Below are 20,961 nucleotides of genomic sequence, written 5' to 3' on the forward strand. Positions count from 1 at the left end.
TAATATGAGAAAGATGATGAGAAGCGGGGGAAGAAAGCATGCTGCAGTGTCTGAAATAACCATCACTGAGCTGCAAAGAGACGGAGAAGCTGCTCTAGTTAAAAGCGCTTTGCTTGCAGGAACAGCTAGTGAATCCTGAGCAAGTACCAGAAATAAAACTACAGCAGGAAAACTATGATGTTATAATGCGTGTTAGCATATTTTAAGAAATATTTTTAACACAATTTAGTACATATGTAAATATTGTCTAAAATATTTTCTGGGGCTTCTTAGAATAGATAAGCGTGTTTCATCACAAACAAAGATTTTTTCATTCTACTTTATTTTTGTCATAGCTACGTTACAGACTGAGTATAAGGGAATATATGTAGGTGTATATGGGAATGTGTTCTAATTAAACATATAGTTCAAACACCAACTCAATTCATCCCCAGTAAAAAAAAGGATATATGACGCAGCCTCCTAAGGCTCAGCTGAAGTAAATTTAGCCCTGGATAAATCAAGGAAAACTTTTTTGCTTTTAAATGCTGTCTGTTCATTAGGTTTTCCTTAATGTGTAGTCTTTCCCTCTTAGCTGAATGGCTACTCAAGTGCTTGGCATCCTTTGAGACAAAATAACTGTTTATCTTTCTGGCCCTACTGTTCTAGGGACACAGGACCTTCCACTTGATGTTCCAGAGTCTGACCAAATTCTCCACCCTTATTCTCAGTCACTTGAGTGGTCATTTTACACTATTTTCCTCACTGCAGCCTAAGATGCTGTTAAGTTTTTGCTTGCTCTTGCAGCTGTGTTCATTAGCTGTCCAGTCATGTTCTGAGGCGTGTAGACCACATTGCTTTGTAGGGTGTAGAAGCACCACCAATCTCACAGAGATTTCCACATCCTTGGTTGGCAAACCCTGCCTCTGATTTCAGCAGCTGCAGGCAGCCTGCTTATTCATGGGCAGAGCTGTCAGGAGCTCATGCCAAAGGGACATTGATTCTGTGCCCAGCCTTCTCCCAGTTGTTTTTTTCCAACAGGTGAGCCCATCCAATTCCTTCAACTCAGGGGCTGAACTTGAAAGTCTTGGTATCCTTGCTTATCTTCATGGCCTCCGAGCAGATGTAGGCATCTCTTTTGAAGTTAGCACTTAACCCTTTGCTGTAGCCCTGAGACAATCAGTAGTAATTACAAGTAAGGGCAAAATTATTACCCTAAAAAGTATACATACTGATGTAGACTGTATGCATTCTCAGACACACAGCACCTAAATCTAAAAGGCAAATTCTCAAGTCAGAAAATCAGTTTAGCAGAATCTTTTTTTATTCTCATAGAATCGTAGAAAAAGTGCTCATCTTCATTCAGACATAATTGGACCAATTTTTGCTTGTCTGATAAATTTCACGTGATTGAGTTTCTCTGTCTCTTAGGCAGTTTTTAGGCCTAAGAGGCACCTGGCTCCTTTGAGGCTCCTGGCTTAGATTTCTCACTAAGAGATAGTGTTTGATGATTGAAGCTTGCTATTGTCTATGCCAAGGGATTGCCCTCTGGCTTGATTTAATTCTAAGAAACGAATCACGTCCCGGTTAAATAATGTGATTGCAAATGCCTCCTGATTCCTCATTTCTCAGCTGAACACTGAAATTTAACCTGTTTCTCCAGCTAGAAACAGCAAAACCAAAAATACTAAGATTCTCTGATAGGCTGCCAAGATACCATTTCCTCCCAGTTCCCATCTCAGGCTCTGCCACTTATAGGTCATTTGTTTATATGGCTGTGGCCTCCTGCGTAAGCAGCTTCTCCAAAAGATTTTGTCCTAAAATACAATGGCAAGCCTAAGAAAATACAGTAAATTATGGAAAGTTAGCAGCCTTGTTTGTGGTGTACGTGTGAAGTAAAACATCTCTGTGCGGTTTCCATGGGAAAGCTCTCTTGTTTTTTGCTTAAATAGGCATTCAAGTGCACATAAATGGAGCCTTTAAAAAGCATGCAGACTCGAAGCCTGGGATTTTATGAAGGAATACTGTAAATAAAGCCTGTTTGTTTATACAAATTAAGTTCAGTTCTTAAGATGCACTCTGGCCCAATTTCTGTCCGACCTAGTTCTGCTCTGTAGACCTAGGTTACAGTTCAGGGAGAGCAAGTTAGGACTCAGTTTATTCTTTTATCCTACATAAATCCACCTACACGTCATTAAAAATAGCAAGAGGTGGAAAACAATAATGTGGTATCACAATAAGCAGTCATTCTCAGGGTTCAGATTCTTTTTCTCAGCTTGGCTGACAAAATTGTTTTCTGAATGACATTATTGTCGCTGGCCATTCATTGGTGTTCTCAGCTTGTGGTGTTAAATCTGCGTATCACTCAATGCTCTGCAAGGGTAAAAGCTTGAAAGGGCTTAAGTACTCTCAAATGTATGTTGGCTGTTGCTCTGCCATAAGGTCAAGTGCAATTTAAGTCCATATGCAGATGCATCTTGCATGAGCTTTCCACGCATCGTCGGCACTGCTGCAGCTCCAGTTCATGCTCAGCACCACGCTATGATCACTGAGTGTCAAGCTGGGGCACTGGGCCGTAGCATTTTCATCCTCATCAATAGCTTTTCCTTGAATATCATAACATGAGAAGATGTGTGTCATGTGAAGATGCTAGTAGCTATTTGGCTGAGATGTGTTTGCTTTAAGCATTAACGTTCCCTTGTATGGAGAGGAAGTATATCTTTTTAGTCTAATAAAAGAATATTTGAATACAGGGGACAATTTAGGGGCCTAAGGGGCCATCCTCATGTAGTTGCTTAGACAAACTCAGTTGTAATATGTCAAAGGTTTGCTGTTGCATTCAGTATATCTTGAGTGCCCTAGTATTTTTTTAAGTGACATTCACTTGTTTTTTAACTCATCCATTTTTAACTGAAAATTTTTCCCCATTTTAGACGGAGTATCAGTGGACACATCTTGCATTCTGTTAAAGTAACAGGTTTATCTTTCCTTTGAAAGAATTGTTCTCTACCTACAGTGACTTGGATCTCACTGTATGAAGTTTACATGTAAACATGGCATCATTTTTGTAATCTCTGCTTGATAGCTATAATTATGGTAGTAAATCATTTGTTATTATTCATTTTGTATTTCAGTATTTTCCTTGCTTATTTGTAAACATAATACATTTTATTTGCATGTATTACATGATTGCTTCGTGCACATTAGGGATCTTTAAAGAGTGGATTTCAGAAAATAAACTTGCTGGCATCCATGTATGCTGTGCGCAGAAAGCTTTTTGCTTGTCTTTGGCTCTGTTGCACTTTACCTTAAACTTAAAATAAAGCTTAGGGAAAAAAAAAAAAAAAAAAAAAAAAGAGGAGGAAAAGGAAGCACAACACATAGGGGACCTATCCTTCACTGTGCTTTTGTTTGTGTTTTCATGTCTGAAACATGAGGATTCTCTTCAGATAAGAGCAATGGGGTGTAAACTAAAAGGTTGGAAGCTGAGCTGGGTCACTTGTTTAAATTTTTTTGTTTTCAATATCTGTTTTTTTGTTTTCTTGTATTAAAAATGTACAAAAGTGATTTCCTTGCCTGAAATCCAGCAGGGTAGACATTTTATTGCCTCAGGTGTACTCTTTTTCAGAATGCAATAGGGCCAATATGGTGTGACAGCCGTAGCAAGAAGAGATGTGTTGACCCAGCCATGTGAAGTTTACAGAGAAGTTAATTTGATTTTATAGACCATTAAATCAAAAGTCTTATTTTCTGTGGCAGTGTCAGCTGATCAGAATTATAAATGAAAAGCATGAAGGCAAATGGAGCAGACTGTATTATGTTAAAATACTTAATGGTTGCACTATTCCTTGTAACACATTCTGAGTTGATTTACCAGCAAACCTTAATAGTGGTGCGATTTTGGTTGCAAGATATAAAGGACAAATAATAATTAATAGAGCATTTAATTAGAATTTTCCCAGGATATTATTTTATTTTTACATTTTCGTCTGCGTACTCTGCATTGTACAGCGCATGCACACGATAGTCACACTTATTGAGTCGTGTTTTTCATGTACTTTTCTTTAAATGTCTCCTTGGATAATTAAGTCTGAGTCTTAAGATATGGTATGTTAGTTTCTGACAGGTGCCTGCCAGGGATCTTCAGTGCTGTCATGCATTATGTGGATTTCAGCCAAGACAGAGAAGGGCCTGGGTGTTTGTTTCTGGTCACTTCTCATTAGAGCTTTGACTGTGGGAAAAGAAAAACAGTGATTTGAAGATGAAGAGTATAGCTACTATAGGGAGTGCATAGAAACAAAATAGGTTAGACAACTAATTTTTCTGTTTTCATATAAATGTTATGTGTATGCGGATATGAACTGTACGTACTTATGCTTTGATACATGTTAGGATTCTCTTGCGTGTTGAGAATTGCACAGAATAGATTGGAGGAGTTTGCTTGGAAAAAAAAGTGGAAAACAACAGCAACTTGTTGGAAGACAAATTCTAGAATTTAATGTACGTGGTTTGTAGATAACCAGGGTTGAGTGCTGCTCTAGAAATACTGTGTGTGATAAACTAACTGATTTATCTTTTTTAGAGAGCTTCTTTATGTATTTATCAAAGCTGCTAAATCTGTGTTAGATCCAGGAATTATATTTAGCACCTGATACCAAAAATGCCCTCCTTTAGAGAAAAGGATAGAAGGAAATACATCATTCTGAAAGGAGAGGCTTAATAGCCCAGATGAGTACTGTTACTTCATCAATTGCAAAGTAAATAGCTACTTAAAATAATAGCTGAGCCTTATTCTCTTTTGAGTAGTATTTGTAGTTGCTCTGCTATTGCTGAACACAAAGAACGTTCATACTAAGTTGAACTCAACATACAGTTAACCTAGGACCATGTTTCTGCCAATAGCCAGTAGAAGATGCTTGTGAAAGTGCATGGAAAAGTGTGTAGTGATATTTTCCTCATATATTCTAGCAGATTTAAGGATTTCTACATCCAGAGTTGGTATATCTCTTTTTCATAACCTCACTTCGTTTTTCTTCTGTTTGTCTGTAAGTTTTTTGAACCCAAGTAAATTGTTAACATCACAAATTTCACAGAACTGCAGGGGCTGGAAGGGAAGAGGTCAAGAGGTCATGGAATCCAAGCCCCTGGTGAAACAGATACCCTATGATAGATCACATAGGCAGGCATGCAGACAGATCTTGAACTTCTCCATAAAAGGAGACTCCGCAGCCTCTCTGGGCAACCTGTTCCAGTGCTCTGACACCCTTACCATAAAGAAGTTCTTCCACAGAACTTCCTAAGTCCAAGCTTTAGGCCGTTGCTCCTCCTATTGCTATGCACCACTGAGAAGAGCCTGGTCTCACCCATTTGCCTCCCACCTCCCTTGAGATATTTATAAATATTTATCAGATCCCCTCTCAGTCTTCTTTTGCCCATGCTGAATAGACCCAGGTTACTCAGCCATTCCTTGTATGGGAGATGCTCCAGGCTCTTCATCATCTTGGAACAATTCAATGGCAAGGGATTGCACAGATCAGCAAGATCTTCTGTGAAGAAACAGTTCCATCAACTTCTTGCATTCCTACCTGCTGGTAGGTCTGGTTGTTACTCCCTAACGCTTGTATCTAAAAAGGGAGCAAAAAAATTAATCCCTGCTGATCTCCCCAATAAATCATGATCTCATGAGCCTTTTCACACCTCAGATGTCACAGATTCTCCTACTCTGCTCACTCTTTCCTTCTACAGAAAGAAAACTGCCTACATATCTGATTACCTTCATAATCCTTATGCTTTTCCTATTTATTGTAGACTTTCTGTGATAGCAGACTGCACATTAATCACAGCATGTTCATCATGTATTTGTATGGTGACGTGTTCATGTTGTCTGGTTTGCTATCTGTTCTATTTGCTTTCCTTTGTACTGTGCTTATGCTGGTGTTTCAACACCGAGATCACTGTTACCTGCACTTCAAAGCCCTTGTTCTGTGTGTATGTAAAATTAGGAGTTTTTTCCTTGCATATCTGCCTGTTGGTACTGACATTTTGCCTGATACTTTACGGTCTAGTCTCCCATTACAGTATGAACTATCTGCAGCTTCTCATAACGGATTGTCATTTTTCTTCCTCTGACTGAATTGTTATCATTAGCAAACTTTGCCATCTTCTTCTGCTCATTTTTGCAGATTGTGTAGGAATATGTTGAGCAATAGAGGTCAAAACACCTACTTTTAGCACAGTTCTCAGGTGGCTTCACCCAAATACTACTCATCATTCATCCCTATCTCTTTTCTTACTTATCTTGACTTGCTATTTATCTGCTCCTGGATCTTTTCTCCTGCTCTGGTAATTCAGTTTTTTAAACACTACTGAAAAACTTTTCTCAAATACCTGTTGAAAAGCCAGGCACCGTACGTCATTGGGATCTTTCTTGTCCACGTGTTTTTCATGCCTTTAGAAGATAAGTGATCTGTGAAGCACGAGTTAACTCCTACCCAATATACCATATTTATTCAATTCCACTAAGTCTAGGCTTTTTATAATTTTATAGTTTCTTAAAATAGTTCCTACCAATTTGTAAGGCACAGACATGACATTTACTAGTCCACAGCTCCCCTTAACTCAGACCTTTTTTTTAATTGACATCACACTTCTCCGGTACCAAGCTGTTTTAAGCAGGAGGTTATAAGTTATTTGAGCATTTAACTTTCTCACACTTGAGTTTCTTCAGAACACTTGGGTGTGAATATCATCTGTGCCTGCTGATTTGCGGGTGTGTGTTTTGTTGATTTGTTCTTTACCTTTTTGGCTGTCATTTCTGCATGAGTCAAACCTTTCAGTATGTCCCTTATAAAGAACTATTCTGGTGTAGCAGTCTTTTTGAGCACCTTCATGGTGAACTTGGATGCAAAAAGTTTCATTTATTCTTTGTGGCTTCGTTTCTTCTGAGCATTCTTGTTATTTTTTGAATGGCTTTTGTATTGCTTGACAAGTTTTTATTTGGAGGGGGTCAGCTCGTTTGTCCTTCACTCACATTCAATTTTTCTCTGCATTATTCTGCTTTACACAAAAGTGTAAAGTGTGGAGTTTGTTGCTGTTTTCCCCATTTGGAAGGATCTGTGACCATTGGAGAACTGTATCTTGCTTCCAATAGGCAAGCACATATCTTACAAACCGAGAAGGGAAGAGAAATAGCTTTTTTAACATTTTTTATAATCACAGCTGTATGGCATCATGCTTTCCTTCTGACTGAGTTGTCTTTATGAATATCCAGGAAAGGTTCTCTCATGTTCGGTATGCTGCCTTCGGCCCCCTTTGATAAGCAATCTGGCAAAGCAGAGAGGATGGCATGATGAAATCACTACTTTCACCTGCTAGCAAACTTTGGTTTTGGGGATGCTTGTTGTCAGACTTGTTACAGGTGGATCTGTGGTGTAACCTTTCATCTCTGCCTCTGAAGTACAAGTAAGGGATTCAATAATTTCTTAAGGATCACTCAGGTTATATTATTATTTCTGTGATCTCCTCTCTTCTTGAATCGATGTTTGTCATCTTGCCTTGCAAGCCTCACTCCTGAGCATGGTGTTGCCCAGGTTTTTCTGTTCTCTACTACTTCCTATATTGTTTCTGCTTTTCCCCCTCATTTAATCTCATTCTTCATCTGCCCTTTATACTTAGAAGAGCTTCTTAGTTCCATCTGGCCTTCAAATCTGCTAAATAATTTAGTAAAAAATAGTCTGCATCAGTATAGTTCAGTATGCACTTGCATAACCTATATAGGAGGAAATAGGAAGAGTCTTAAGTAAATGATATCTCTTTAAGAAGTTAACCTTTACCTGGAGTGGAAAAATAAGGCTGTGGCACTTGAGCAAACAGGAAAAATAGAGCAGGCTGTCACACAGTGACTGGAAATTTCTCATGAATTAGTACTGTATTTCAAGACTATATGAAACTGATTTTTTCCGTGATGTCCTTGGAATATCATTCTCATGATCCACAGACAAGGAAGTGGGGTGGCTGTGCTGTGACAGAAAGATTCCAGTGCTCCTGTCTCCACAGATGCTCAGTATCCCGAGCACTGAGTTGGCCCTGAGGGAAGTTCAGAAAGCAGAAGCACAGTCGCTATGATCTAAGACCACAAGCCTTCATCTGACTGAAGCAAGTCTATTTATGTACATTGTGGAGAAGGTGAAGGGAAGTGAAGTGTTCATCTCTTGAACTGTTGTGCTGAAGGCATTGATAAAACTATGTTAGAGTTTCTTTTTGCTGTGTCTACTTTGGGACACTTCGAGCTGCTCTGTCTGTTGGGTATTTCTGTGCACTGTGCTTGTGTAAATTCACATACATCTGTATCAGAAACCTGCAAGAGAATAAAACTCAAACTCTTGATTTCCATATGATTAAAAACAGCCTGCATGTTTAGATACTGAAATCAGCTGATCGTCTCCAGTAGCTTTAATTTCCTTCTCTAATTGTCAGGAAAGGTCCAAGCCTTTGGGAACGTGGATATTCTTGGAACCAAAGTTATCTTTTGCAAAGTGGCAGCCCTGCTTATGCTGTTTCTCTACATAAAACATTAATTGCCAGTCTACATAATGATCTGCAGTCCTGGCTCCACAGCAGTTCCCTCAAATTCCCTTCCTTTACATATTTGCCTTCAGTCAGGTTGTTATATTTATGGCTGCCTTGTTATTTGAACAGATTGTCAACATTTGTTTTCCTTTATGCTGTTAGGCAGCAAAGTTGTCGTATTTCTATTAGCGGAGCTATACTGAGTTCTTGACTTTATTTATAAAATCAATATCATAATCTTTTGGAACAGAGATACAAGTGCAATGTAGGACCATTTATTTTTTTTATCTCTTTTCGCTTCATAAGGAGTAAAGCCACCTGTTATTTCTGTAATCAGCAAACCATTGAAAAATATGTCTAAATATAACTATTTCCTGCACCTTTCTATGTGATTTGAATTAAAAATGACAATAACTCCAACAAGAAGTCCTGAAGGAGAAAGGTTTTGCTAGTAAAACACAGAAAACAGCGTTCTGGAGTGAAGTTTAATGTTTAAATTTCACAACCATACTTAGTTTCACTAGTTCTACTACATCCATTTCCTGTTATGTTTTCAGTTGTGTGTTTTGTTTTCAATTTTGCAGACAATTTTCTGTCATGTATTATTGCAGCCCACACTGAAGGCAGCAATATTTCTTAGAAACCCGTGTTCTGACAGATTTTGTTGCTTGGCCCACTGTGGACCTGCAACTGTATTGGTTCTTGATTACTGTCCTATCCCTCAAACTAAATGCAGTTGGTGTTTTTGTGTAGATTGGCAGGTAAAAGTGGTCATAGACATTTACTCAAGTCTTTGCAGGAAAATGAGTGCAAAAGAAAGTAGGCTGGGAGCAAAAGCAGAAAGATAGGAGGACAAGAAGAGGAAGAGAGATTATTTGATGATTTTTCTTGGCACCCAGGAAAAAATTGCTAGCGGCATAATGGCATTGTGCACTGAATCTTTGTGAGTTTAGCCAATTACAGTAGCAGTAATTTAAGAGCTATTGTTTTGCTGTTGTATAAACACTTGAGTTGTTTGCTTGGCATTGCCAATTTTGGAGATGCATAAAGTGAAGAACTGTAGGCATTGTTTCACACAAAAGCAACATCTTTGCTATAGATAAAGCTTCCAAGTAAGGAAATTATAAACCACAACCTGAAGAACGCAGCTTCGAGAAGCTTGGTTCAGAAACATGAAGACAGGCCTTGTATCGTTACGTACATTTGAAGTGATAAAGAAGTCCTGGAAGGTATCTTTATTGTTCTACAGTTGTGCTTGGAAAAGTGATGATTTTCATATTCAAATGACAATTTAGGATTTCGGTTGCTTTCTGGATGTCTGGTGCATGCCATGGGCCTGGCTTTTGCTAGTTTTTGTTAGTTACTGAGCCTTTGCCACATGGAAAGTGTCCATTTTGTGGGCCTACCTGTTAGAGTATGGGTCAAACTACATAACCAAAAAGTATTGTGCTGGGAAGTATTTTCCACTGAAATCGTTTTAGCATCTTGGATCTGCAGGATCAGCTCATTTGTTCTAACAGCAGTTTTCTTCTAATAACTGTCATAACGTGTCCAGCACAGAATTAATCATCTATTACTCTATCGTCAGAAGAAGGCAAGCACACTGAGTTATGCTGATCTGTTCTGAGTGCTTGTGTGTCTTTACCCCTGTGAGGATTGCTGTGTAAATGCCCGTGAATAAAGAGACAGCATAACATGGTTCGCCCAATTAAAATGTGTTTTTAATGCATCGTATGCAGTAAAAATAGCAAAGATGCCTCCCATCTGAGTTTAAAAGGAAAAAAATCTATGCTGTTATGAGGCCTATTAGAAGATTGGTCTTGCAGAAGATTTCAGCGCTGTTTTTCAGTTGTTGTTTAATGAAAACCATAGAGAGGCAGGAGAAGTGTAACCACTCATGTAAAGTTAAGGATGTAATGAGCACTCGTATGAAATATGACCTAAATTCCACCAGTGAAATTAGAGTAGCAATTTATTAATTTAAGTTCCTTTTGTTAATTAGTACTGATGCTGTTGAATTGGATAGCTGCTGACAAATGGAATTTAGAAAGAGAGCATTTAAAAAAGAGAAAAAAAGCATGAGCAGCTTTGGCTGTTATCTGTTATAAACAGGACGCCAAATTGTACCATTCGGAGAGTTGTGGTAAATATATTCTACATGGGAGATTAATGATTAGAGGCTCCATGAAACAAACCAGCTGGCTGTGCCTGTGTAGTCACGGGAGGACAAATCCTGTTGTCTGGCACCCAGAAAGGATTGTTGTAGGTGTTCAGTATTTTCAAAACAAGTTTTCATTGTGTCAGAACAAGTTGCAACAGGAATATAAGAACGCAAAGGCACGCTACATATGTATTTGTACTCCATGCAAACACTTTGTACTTCAAAAAGTGAATAATCAGGTGACGTTGATAAAGCCTGGAGAAATTCTTTTATAATTCTAATACGGCTGTGCTGTTGAAATAATTTATATAATAAGATTTTATTGCAAAGTGTCAGCATAATAATACTAGTCTGGGAGGAATAGGTCAAAGACATCATTGAGCCTCAGGCTGTCCCTTACTCTGACCTACGCCCATCTTAGTTCCTGTTTTCACCTAATTCAGTTGGAAGAGGGTACAGCGATGCTGTTCTAACTAATTTATGGAGATCACTTCTCTTTGGAAGGGATTTATTTTCTGTCAGGTTTCTGTGGCTTTGAAGAAACTTGTAGATGTCTTGCAGCAGTTCCTCTACAGTGCAGGAGGAAAGAAATATGACATGCAAAATTATGCAAATCATAAAGCTGCATCTCCTCTAAAAGAAATGGGCAGTAGCTGAGGTAATTGCCTGGGAGTCTAAGCTATCTAAGTATCTAATACAGCTGAAAGGGGTGTAATTTAGTCCTCTCCTCAGTCCCAGGACAAGTAATTGCTTTTGTAGAATATCCTAACATAAACTCACTGTTAATCTTCCCAGCTAAAGGAGACCACAGAGCAGCGCTGAGGAGAAAGGTATCCTTGCCACAGATCCAATTCCAGAATACCCAAAAGGGTTGTGTACAGCTCTTCCAAGGTCCACGTGACTACAAAGTACATGCCCCTAATTAGACATATTAGCTTGAAAAGTTTGCTCTTAAAACCAATAATGGAAACCCACCCCCCGCTCCCGGTACAACAACTTGAGGCAGCCTTCTGCTGAGAGGTAATGCAATACGTACACATGGTATGGTGAGAGAAAGTAATAGCAGGCCATGTATCTTTGTGAAAAGATTTTCAATCAGAGGCTTTCAATTTCAAGTGAAGAATGTACAAGGGCAGAATACACTGTGCTGATGGTAGTCAGCACTGCTGTACAGCTGAGTCTAATTGATATGGACAGTTGAGATTGCTTCCTTCCCTCAGACCTTCTTTTCCTCAAATCATTTCTTAATGGAAAAGACACTTGAAACTCTCACATCCTGAGCTGAAACATGTAAGATGCATGAGTGCAAGTACTGCTAGCATGGATGAATTTGAGACCACGTTGCTGGAAAAAACTTAGCACAGTTTAAAAAGGAGGAGTTTAAGAGGCGTCTATTTTGTGAATGACTTAGGAAGATGATTCATCACCCCATGATGAACATCCTTGTCCCAGACACAAAAAGCAGAAATCTCAGTGGTATGGCATTTTGTATGCTTTTTTTTTTTTTCTTCTTCACAGTTTGAATCTGTGTTCTACTCAGAATTTCCCACTTGGAGGTATTAAAAGAAACACCTAGGTGACTCTATTGCCATTATTACGTAACAGTCAGTAATAACAGCACTGTTGAATAGTTGGCCGTAACACCAGTAAGACAAAGACAATAGCAGAAGGAAACAAGTGCATTCCAGTGGCAGAATGCTTTCACTATAAAACTATGTGAGGTGTTTGGTGGGAGATCACAGCTGCATAGCTTCAAATCTTTGAGGAAGATTGTAGCACAGGATTCTGAAGACAAAGTGCTCAGTGAAGGCTTTCTTCCAGCAAATCTTTTAAAATTCACTATTAAATTACTCTGAAAAAACAATGCTGTTAGAATGAAATTTCACAAAAGCGTTGTAAATTCTGAGTCAAGTATGTCTTAAGCACTGCAAGCCCATACTCGTAGATTTAGACATGTGTCAATCTACATGGGCTTCTGGAGACCTTGTTTGTGTTTTATATCACTAGAAAACATGTAAACAACAAGTGAGCCAATTCTACCTTCTTTTAGATACTTACCATTCACAATAGCCAGACTTTCTTTTTACTGGATAATAAGGTGAAGGAAAGGTAAGTGCTTTACTCTCAACAGATGTCCTTGAGCACAGCACCTGAAATTCAATGTACTATATCAAGTGTATACAGTTGTTAAGTACAGCAAAATTTGTTGTCTTGTGGAGTGCTGAAGAAAAATTTCCATAGAAAGCCCGTAACTTACTACCTTGAACTTGGCAAATGTCCATTTGAGGGAACAAAAACAAATAGACAAAAAACAATGGATTCTTACACCAAGACGCTCAACAAAGAGTTAGACGTGTGCCTGTATGAGTATGAAGATTGGCACACACTCTAGGCTTAAAAGAAAGCAACTCTTTAAACACTGCTTAAGCTAAGATCTAAACCATTATGAGAGCGATGCAGAGCCATTGTACTCAACACTCACATATAGAATATCTGTGTACTTGGTGCAAACCAGTTTCTGCATACTTGAAGGAACGTTTTATGCAGTTGTTCTTAGCTTGGTGTAAGGTCACTGTGACACAGACCCACTGAGAACATGGTGGAGCGAAGGAAGAGAGAGAAGGAACTCAGTGTTTCCCATAAAGGAGAAAAAGCACTGATGAAAAGCTGATTTCTGCCAAATGGGACAGCGTAGAAAAACCACAGGACAAGGAGCAAAGCTTGTTTTCTCCATCTTCAGTGTCATTCAGTAGGTACCCAAATTACTGAATTGTATTTAATTGCTGTTGTCTACAGGTGATGAAGTTAGCAAGTAGATGTAAAAATAGCAATTTTGAAAACCTTCAGAGATATTTGAAAGTATCTCACAGCATCATGTCTGATACAAAAAAAAAAAGAGAGATTGGTGTGTGGATTCCTGTGATGTGGCACAGAAGAAAGGGTGTAAATTTATGTGAATATGTTTATGTGAATAAGATACGAGGCATGAATCTTTTCCTAAGTTCATGTTTGCACTGAGTTTCTCTGTGCCTGTATGCACAAGATAAAAGTTGTGCTTTTTATCATCTGGAAGCTTAAATGTTAAGGGAAGGAATAGCAGCCCATGTGAAAGAGGCCCTTGCCAATGTCCTTTAGGAAAAAGTCTTGTATTTTTAAAAACTAATTTCATGTGATCTATTGTAAAATAATATGTCCCCATCAGGGTCCTGTCCCCATGGAAATGTGTGCACACTTTGACCTCAGCAGCAGTTGGTTAGTAAATGAAACTTGGCCATTGTCAGCCAGTAAGAGGTGTTTGTTCGCTTCCTACTTACCAGTAGTTTCTGTAGTTCACAAAAAATGTCATCAAATAAAAATATTTTAGTATAAGGTTTTGTCCCAAACTTAAGATGAAAAGAAACAGCCCTTAAAAAAATGTTGCTTCAAAAATACAAAGAAAATGCAGCTAAAGTGTCAGTATAATGTACCTGCTAGCAGTGGCACAATGCCTGCTGGAAGCAGAAATATCAGTGACTTATCCCATCATTCTTGCCATGGACTGGGTCCTTTGAAGAGATTACTTCTGCTAAGATGTTTATATTTCTGACTCCCTACACACATGGCCTTGTCTGTGTAACTAGATGCATCATCTGTGATGTGCTGTACCACAGATAAGCAGGTTAATATCAAACTGACGGAATGTTTAGGCTTTTAGTTCCACAACCAGGACGTCGCTTCTCAGCTCAACCCAAACCAGAGCACCTCATTCTTTTCCTTCTTATTCTGATGAAATGTCAGCATTTCCACCAGAAGGCACACTGCTGGGCAAAACTGTCGTTTTCCATTGAAAAAGCCCCACAATTTGAAAATGTCCTATGAACCCTAATAGCAAGTAATGTCCCTGCTGCCTGTTCCACTCCCTCAAGCATACTCAATATAAGCCTTGTTAATTTTATATGCTAACATTTGCTATTCCCTCCCTATATGTAACCATTACGGACATCGAAGCAGTTTAACCTACCTTCTCCTACTTCTCTCTCTTTGCTCTTCAGCTGATTAAAAACACTGCAGCTAATGTAATTCTATCAATTATGTTGTACTTTTGGACCTCTTTGCAAGGTCGTCTTCTTTTTCTTTTGTGTCTGTGATGAACCAGAGTTACCCAAAGCTTTTTTACAAAACCTGTGATGTGTCTGTAACATGGAGAAGGGCAGTGGAGGAATGTGTCCTGGCTAAACATTTGCTGTTACACTTATTTCAGTCTGGGAGAGATCACAAAAAATAAGGACAAACTCGACCGTGTGCTTTAAAGTACAGAAAGAAAAAAATAGACATTTACAAATTATGAAGTACTGAAGTAATTTTTGCAGTATATATAACATCTCTGAGAAGCTCATATGAACTGCCAGTGAAATAACATTCTCCTTGACGTAGTACGTTTGATGGGAATATAAGGAGGTGTTTGATTTAGTATTGCACCAAAGGGCACAGGCTTTACCGCAGGAAGCAGCAGACAGAAAGGATAGTGGTGTAGATAATGATGGTGTGGGAGGCTGTATGTGATATTCATGTTTGGAATGTATCTAGGAGAAAGGTGATTGAAATATAACATGGTAAATGTGGTGTTAACGCAAAGCACTGAAATGCTATAAAGGATATGTTTCAGAAAAGAAATAAAAGGTAGGAAAAATACTGCTTCTTTCCATTGAATGATTAAGAATTTTTACAGTTTAGGAAAATGTAAGTGGGAAATTTTAAGTAACGTTTACCAAGTCAGTGAGAAGAGCTCGTGCTTGGAAAAAGAGGCTGCAAAGAAGCTATCAAAGGGGAAGGAAGAAGCTACTTAAAATAAGCAAGCGGAGGAAATGTAGTTAAGTGTTAGGACAGATAGTGCAAGGAGAAATAAAAGGATGATAGAGCCTGTGGTTAAACGTGCAAGCGATGCTACTTGAGCTGGCAACATGAAGTGTTGATCAGACCGTACAGAGGCTATGTATTTTGTGTATTGTCAAATGTATTTTGTAAAAACACAGACAGAGAATTTGCCTTCAACTCCTAAAATCGAATTATTAATGTACCTCTTTAGCTGGTTTATGTATGCATGTGCCAGTACAAACAGCCAATTTTGTGGGCATAATTTATGAGGGCCACTTTCTGAACTTTGATTCAATAAATCAAAGCATGTTCTATAAATACCCAGAACAATCTGTGTATGCTATAAAATGTGTGTACTGGTTGCCTCTCATTTCTTTTCCATTCCTGGCCTCGACTCCTCAGGCCAGAAATGCTCCTACTTTATATTGCTCTCTTAACCTTTGCACGGCGTCTCCTGTGTGTTTACAGCTTTTGTACAAAAGCTGACTGTAGCTATTTTTTTTTTATAATTAATTTGCCAGGCACAGCATTGCAAAGAGAGGGAAGCGCTCTCTTTTGTGATCTTGCTACATTTTCAGATGTGAGGAGGCATTATTGATGTTCAGTGATTGCCAAACCTTCGACACAAATCATAAAATACAGATCATGATTGACAGTGAAGACATTCAGCATATGTTTACCTCAGGAGCAAATCTAGTAACATAATGAATGTGGCTGCAGCTGTTCTCAGGTTAGATTGTTCATTTTTGGTGATAAAAACGGGAGCAGGTCCTTCTCGCATAGAAAGTTACGAAGATCAGTGACACAAACAAAACAAAGCGGTGAAGTAGAGAAAGTTCAGTGAGGAAAGTAGCAGGCAAAAAGCAAAGAAAGCATGATGAAGCAGTTTCTAATGTAACTTGCAAAGTAAAGGGTATCTTGGGAGCTCACGTGGTATGTTCAGTACACAGCTGAGTATTTTGGTGGGAATAAACTCAAAGGTACAATTCAAACTCAGTTTGGATACTTTGGGTCAGCTCATTTTACAGATATACGAGTCACTCAGCTCTTTGTAAAGAAGGTATGCTGAGATCCAAAATACACAGTGCACATCTTAATTTGCAGAATAATGTTTGATGAATGGAATTACAGTTCATCCAGAGTGTTAGTGTTTATTCTCTGTATCTTATATCAATAACGACTCTGCATTGCGTCAAGGGTTCTGTAGAGAGACAAAGAGCTTATCTTCTCCATACATTCCCGTGATTTTGCAGCTCGGTGCTTTGGCTGACTTTGGACCTTTGTTGCCATATGTGAAGTTTTCTTTAACGCAGAAAATAACATTGATATCCAAGAAATATGGTGAATGTCAACTGTATCAAAAATCTGTGATATGAAATGCTGCAGGCCGTGGTATAATGACACTTTTGACTCTCTGAAATGTTTCTCACTTCTACAACCATTCAGAGGTATATTTTGCAGTGCAAAAAAGGGTTTATTTCTGGAACTTCGCTCTGGACGAAGTATGGACACTGGATCAGGCCATTCTGGCAGTTATGAGTCGCTGATGTTGACCACATTAAGAGGTGTGGCAACTTGTTAGTGCTAAGGCCACTGAAAAAAGAAGTACTGCTGGATCTTGAAAGATGAAGTGTGTGTGTCTACAGCATACTAAAATATTGCAAGAAAAGCAGTACCCATTTATGAGATAACAATGGGCTGAACACAATAACTTTATGCTTGTCTTTGTTAAAACCTTGGCTGCATACATATACCACATACTCCTTCCTAATCTTGAACTTTCTTTTTTTTTTTCTTTCACCAGGGCATATTTCAAAACATTTGTCCCTCAGTTCCAGGAGGCTGCATTTGCTAATGGAAAGCTTTAGGTAACCTTGGGCATTGAGATGATACTGGACAGATTCTTCCGTCTACGCATGTCAGCACTCAAGTATTCCTGGAAATGGGCTGGACTGGCTTGATACTTTCTAGCCTCCTCAATAGTTTTGATAGCTTTGTGTTTTGCCTGATTTATGAAACAATGCCCTCAGCTAGCACGCTCAAAAATTTTACATTCATTGACTCCTTTGCTTCTGCCTCCGCCGTTCCTTTGTGTATCTACTGGATTAAATTTAAAAGTATGTGTTTCGATGTGGTAACGTTTTCTTGTGCCAACAATGTCCTGTATGTTACGCTTCATTTGCTTACCTTCAGATGGTGTTAATTGGATTTTTTTTTCTACCGGAATATTGTGAAATTTGTCCATTTAGTTAACATTTCCAGCTTATCCTAAGAAAATATAGTACTGCCGTACATACCAGAAATGCCTAATGGACTGTACAGTGCCATATTCTGCCTTGGCTGTTTGCATCTCACTGTGGTAATTATTCTCACAGGTATGGATATGAGTTGCACAGTTCAATTCTCAGTGCCTTTCAAGTGGGTCTGATGTTAGTATGGCAGGGTCTTGGAAGGTTTTTTTATGTTTCAGTTGAAAGCTCATCTTATATTAAATGCTGTGCTTTTATGCTTTGTTTTTAATTCCAGTTGCACACTTTCAGTGTTTTTCTAATGAACTCCCTTTGCTTTTATGAAAAAGTTCTAGTGCTCCAGTACAAATGCTCAAAGAGCTCATTCTATCAATCTGTATAACAAAATAATGCTCTTCCGAAGACCTGTAATTTTTCCAAGTAAGATAAATACTGCTAAGAAGCAGACTTTCAACAGATGAATGAAATACGTCTTGGAAAGTAACTGATGAAATAATGTGGGGTTACACGTATTTAGCTTAATGCCTAATGTCAGTGTTTTCTCAGAAATAATTTTAAGTGTATATAACTGGAAGCATTACCTCCCTAACTCTGAAATGCCAAATACAAAATTCCACCTATTCATCCTTTCTTTCGTGCTTGTGTCAGGCGCACCAGTGAGGACTAGCAGTCACCGTGCCACTTCCCAAATTAATCTGCAAATAGACATGGGGGCTTTCCAGTAAGGAATGAAATTAACATTCTGTGTTGCTTGTAAATGGCACATGGAAAAATGTGCCCTACTTCTGCTAAATATAAGGAACCAAATGAATGACATGTGGATGATACAGTGGCACTGAAGAACATTCAATTTCAAATTGGTCACCTTATCACCACTCATATAATGGAATCTGATTAATTGATTGGCAGTGTTCCTCCTACCCTTTCTACAACTTGTTGTTTTGTATTAAAATGAGCGTGTTCCAGTGGAATGTCCACCTAGGGGGCATAGATGGGTTCTGAGCAGTGAAGTTAATAATTAAAAATCATGCAAATAAGTCGCCTCTAGAAACTACAGGTATTTTTAGCTATTTTATAGGCAAAACTGTAGTTTAATACTGAAGTTCTTGGCTGGAAGTTAAGCTGTGAACAAAATCAGAGCAAAGGGGGACGTGTTCTGTCCTGCGAGCCATCTCCATGTGACTTGCTGCATTATCTGAGGGCTGTAAACAGCTCCAAAGGTCTGAGCGGAATTCTCCCTGTGGAGGCATTGCATTAGGCTTTTGCATGCAAACCAAGACCTAGAGCAGATGTGGATGGCAATGGTTTTATGTGTCGAGCAAAACTGTAACTGAACAGCCTTAAATGACTGAAAATAGACTTTGTTTGATATTGGGACAATCTCAGATCTGTATTTCTTCAGGTAAAAATCAAAGTCTCAACCTACTCGGGAATAAGCTAACTCTTATGAATGGGAAGGGAGGAGGATGGCTAGTGAAAAGCATTTGTTCTCACAACATTCAAAATCCCATCAATCCCAAAAACCATCTCTGGTACATTCAAGGAAAAAAAAAAGAAGCACCCTTTAGTTGAATCTGTAGATCCCAGGCACCTGACATTTTATAGCGCTGTATTTGATTCTGTGTCACGCTGAGCAGCCCATAAACACGGCGTTTGCTTGATACATCGAATTGCCTGAGAGGCTCAGGTACTTTTAAAATCTTTTCAGAGCTTACCCTGATGCTTTCAAAGGCCAGCAATTGCAACGTGTTTCAGAAGTTCTGCCCTTCAGAAGTGACCGCACATTTTCAACCAAAAATGCTGCCTTCATCCCAGCCTCAGAATTCTGGACAGAGGACTGCTTTCTTACTGAGGTCGACATGTTCTACAAACCGTGTAAGGGAGGACTTTGAAGATGGAAAAAGCCTCAATCAACAATTCTTTGTGTTACTCCATAACACCATACCAACTTTTCACTAACATGCATGGAAATGAGCCAGTGCTTTCAGTTTAATTTTACCTCATCCTACAACTGGTAGTGTTTGGCAAAAAAAAAAGGTTAAGTAGAAGAGTTGAGAGACTGAAGTGTTTCTGTGTGAGATAAAGCCTGCACATCTGTCAGTTTTCAGGTTAGAATAAAGGCATTTTCTTTGCACTTGATGAACTTGTTCTTTATTTCGAAGTCATCCTGCACACTTCGATGCACGTGGTGGTTTATGGAGCTCTTCTGGTGGTCTCAGAGAACTGTTCTGTGGGGATTAGCATTACAGGTGGGGCATCAGCAGGAAAGACATGGAAATGGGTGAGCTCTTCTGTCTGGAAGGAAGATTATGTGTAAGTACTAAATCAGAAACGAGAGCTGAATTGAATAACTATATCAGATAAAAAATATATTGGAGCAATTTAAGTTAGCCACAGGAGGTGCCAATCTAATAGGTCAGAGTTAACTATGTTACCTCCTGTTTTATGATAATATCTATTATGGACAGCTGAGAAAGCACTAGACTTCCAGCTCTTGCTTTTCTGTTTTGTGAAAAACGCAGTTAAAAGGTGCTAGTTCATGTGATTTATGACAGCAACATACAGGAGGAAAATGGCAGCGTTACAAACATGTTGAAGAGCCTCAGTTCTACTCTGTCATGATTTTAACAGAGAATGTAATAAGCCTGTATGTACTGTTCCCCATCAGTGCATGATTCTCTGAAATTCCTTGAAATTCAAACTTAAAAGTTGAGACTTTGTTCATCTGCATGCGTAGCATCCATTGTGCTAGAAGTAATACCCAACCTTACAGAAGCAAAGTTAGATTATTTTGTGAACTTGCTGAAAAGACTGGACAAGCAGCTGGAAGAATAAATAAAAGTTAACTGTATTTTGTGTAGTTCAGCCTTTATTGATCTTTCTGCTATGCTGGCTATTGCTATGTTCATCACTGTGCTTGATTTGCAGAATCAGAAACATTTTCAGCATCACTGGTGTCCTTAAACATCCTTCTATTCATACATGGAGTAGACTTTACTCCATTTTTGAGAGAAAAAATCATTGCTAGAATGAGCAGGAATCTCCTATGCATTGTTAGAGCCTTACTAGGCATGTTTTTCTGCCCATGTTCTTGCTCGCATCCTGTGTGGCACACAGGGCAACCATCTTTGGTGAATCAGGCAGGAGAGA

The 20,961-nt window shown here is 38.8% G+C and overlaps 1 protein-coding gene across 2 annotated transcripts in view; it reads left to right on the forward strand.

Moving 5' to 3' along the window:
- The window catches only part of BABAM2 (BRISC and BRCA1 A complex member 2), a 158,749-nt gene extending 138,799 nt beyond the window's left edge, over window positions 1-19,950 (forward strand). For both annotated transcript variants that reach the window (XM_048936025.1, XM_048936024.1), the window contains exon 12: window positions 17,367-19,950. In XM_048936025.1, the coding sequence (XP_048791982.1) occupies window positions 17,367-17,430 (64 nt within the window). In that variant the 3' untranslated portion in view covers window positions 17,431-19,950. The remainder of the gene's footprint in view (window positions 1-17,366) is intronic.
- Window positions 19,951-20,961: the final 1,011 nt, after the last annotated feature.

The sequence above is a fragment of the Lagopus muta genome, chromosome 2 (assembly GCF_023343835.1).
Source record: "Lagopus muta isolate bLagMut1 chromosome 2, bLagMut1 primary, whole genome shotgun sequence".
Lineage (NCBI taxonomy): Eukaryota > Metazoa > Chordata > Aves > Galliformes > Phasianidae > Lagopus > Lagopus muta.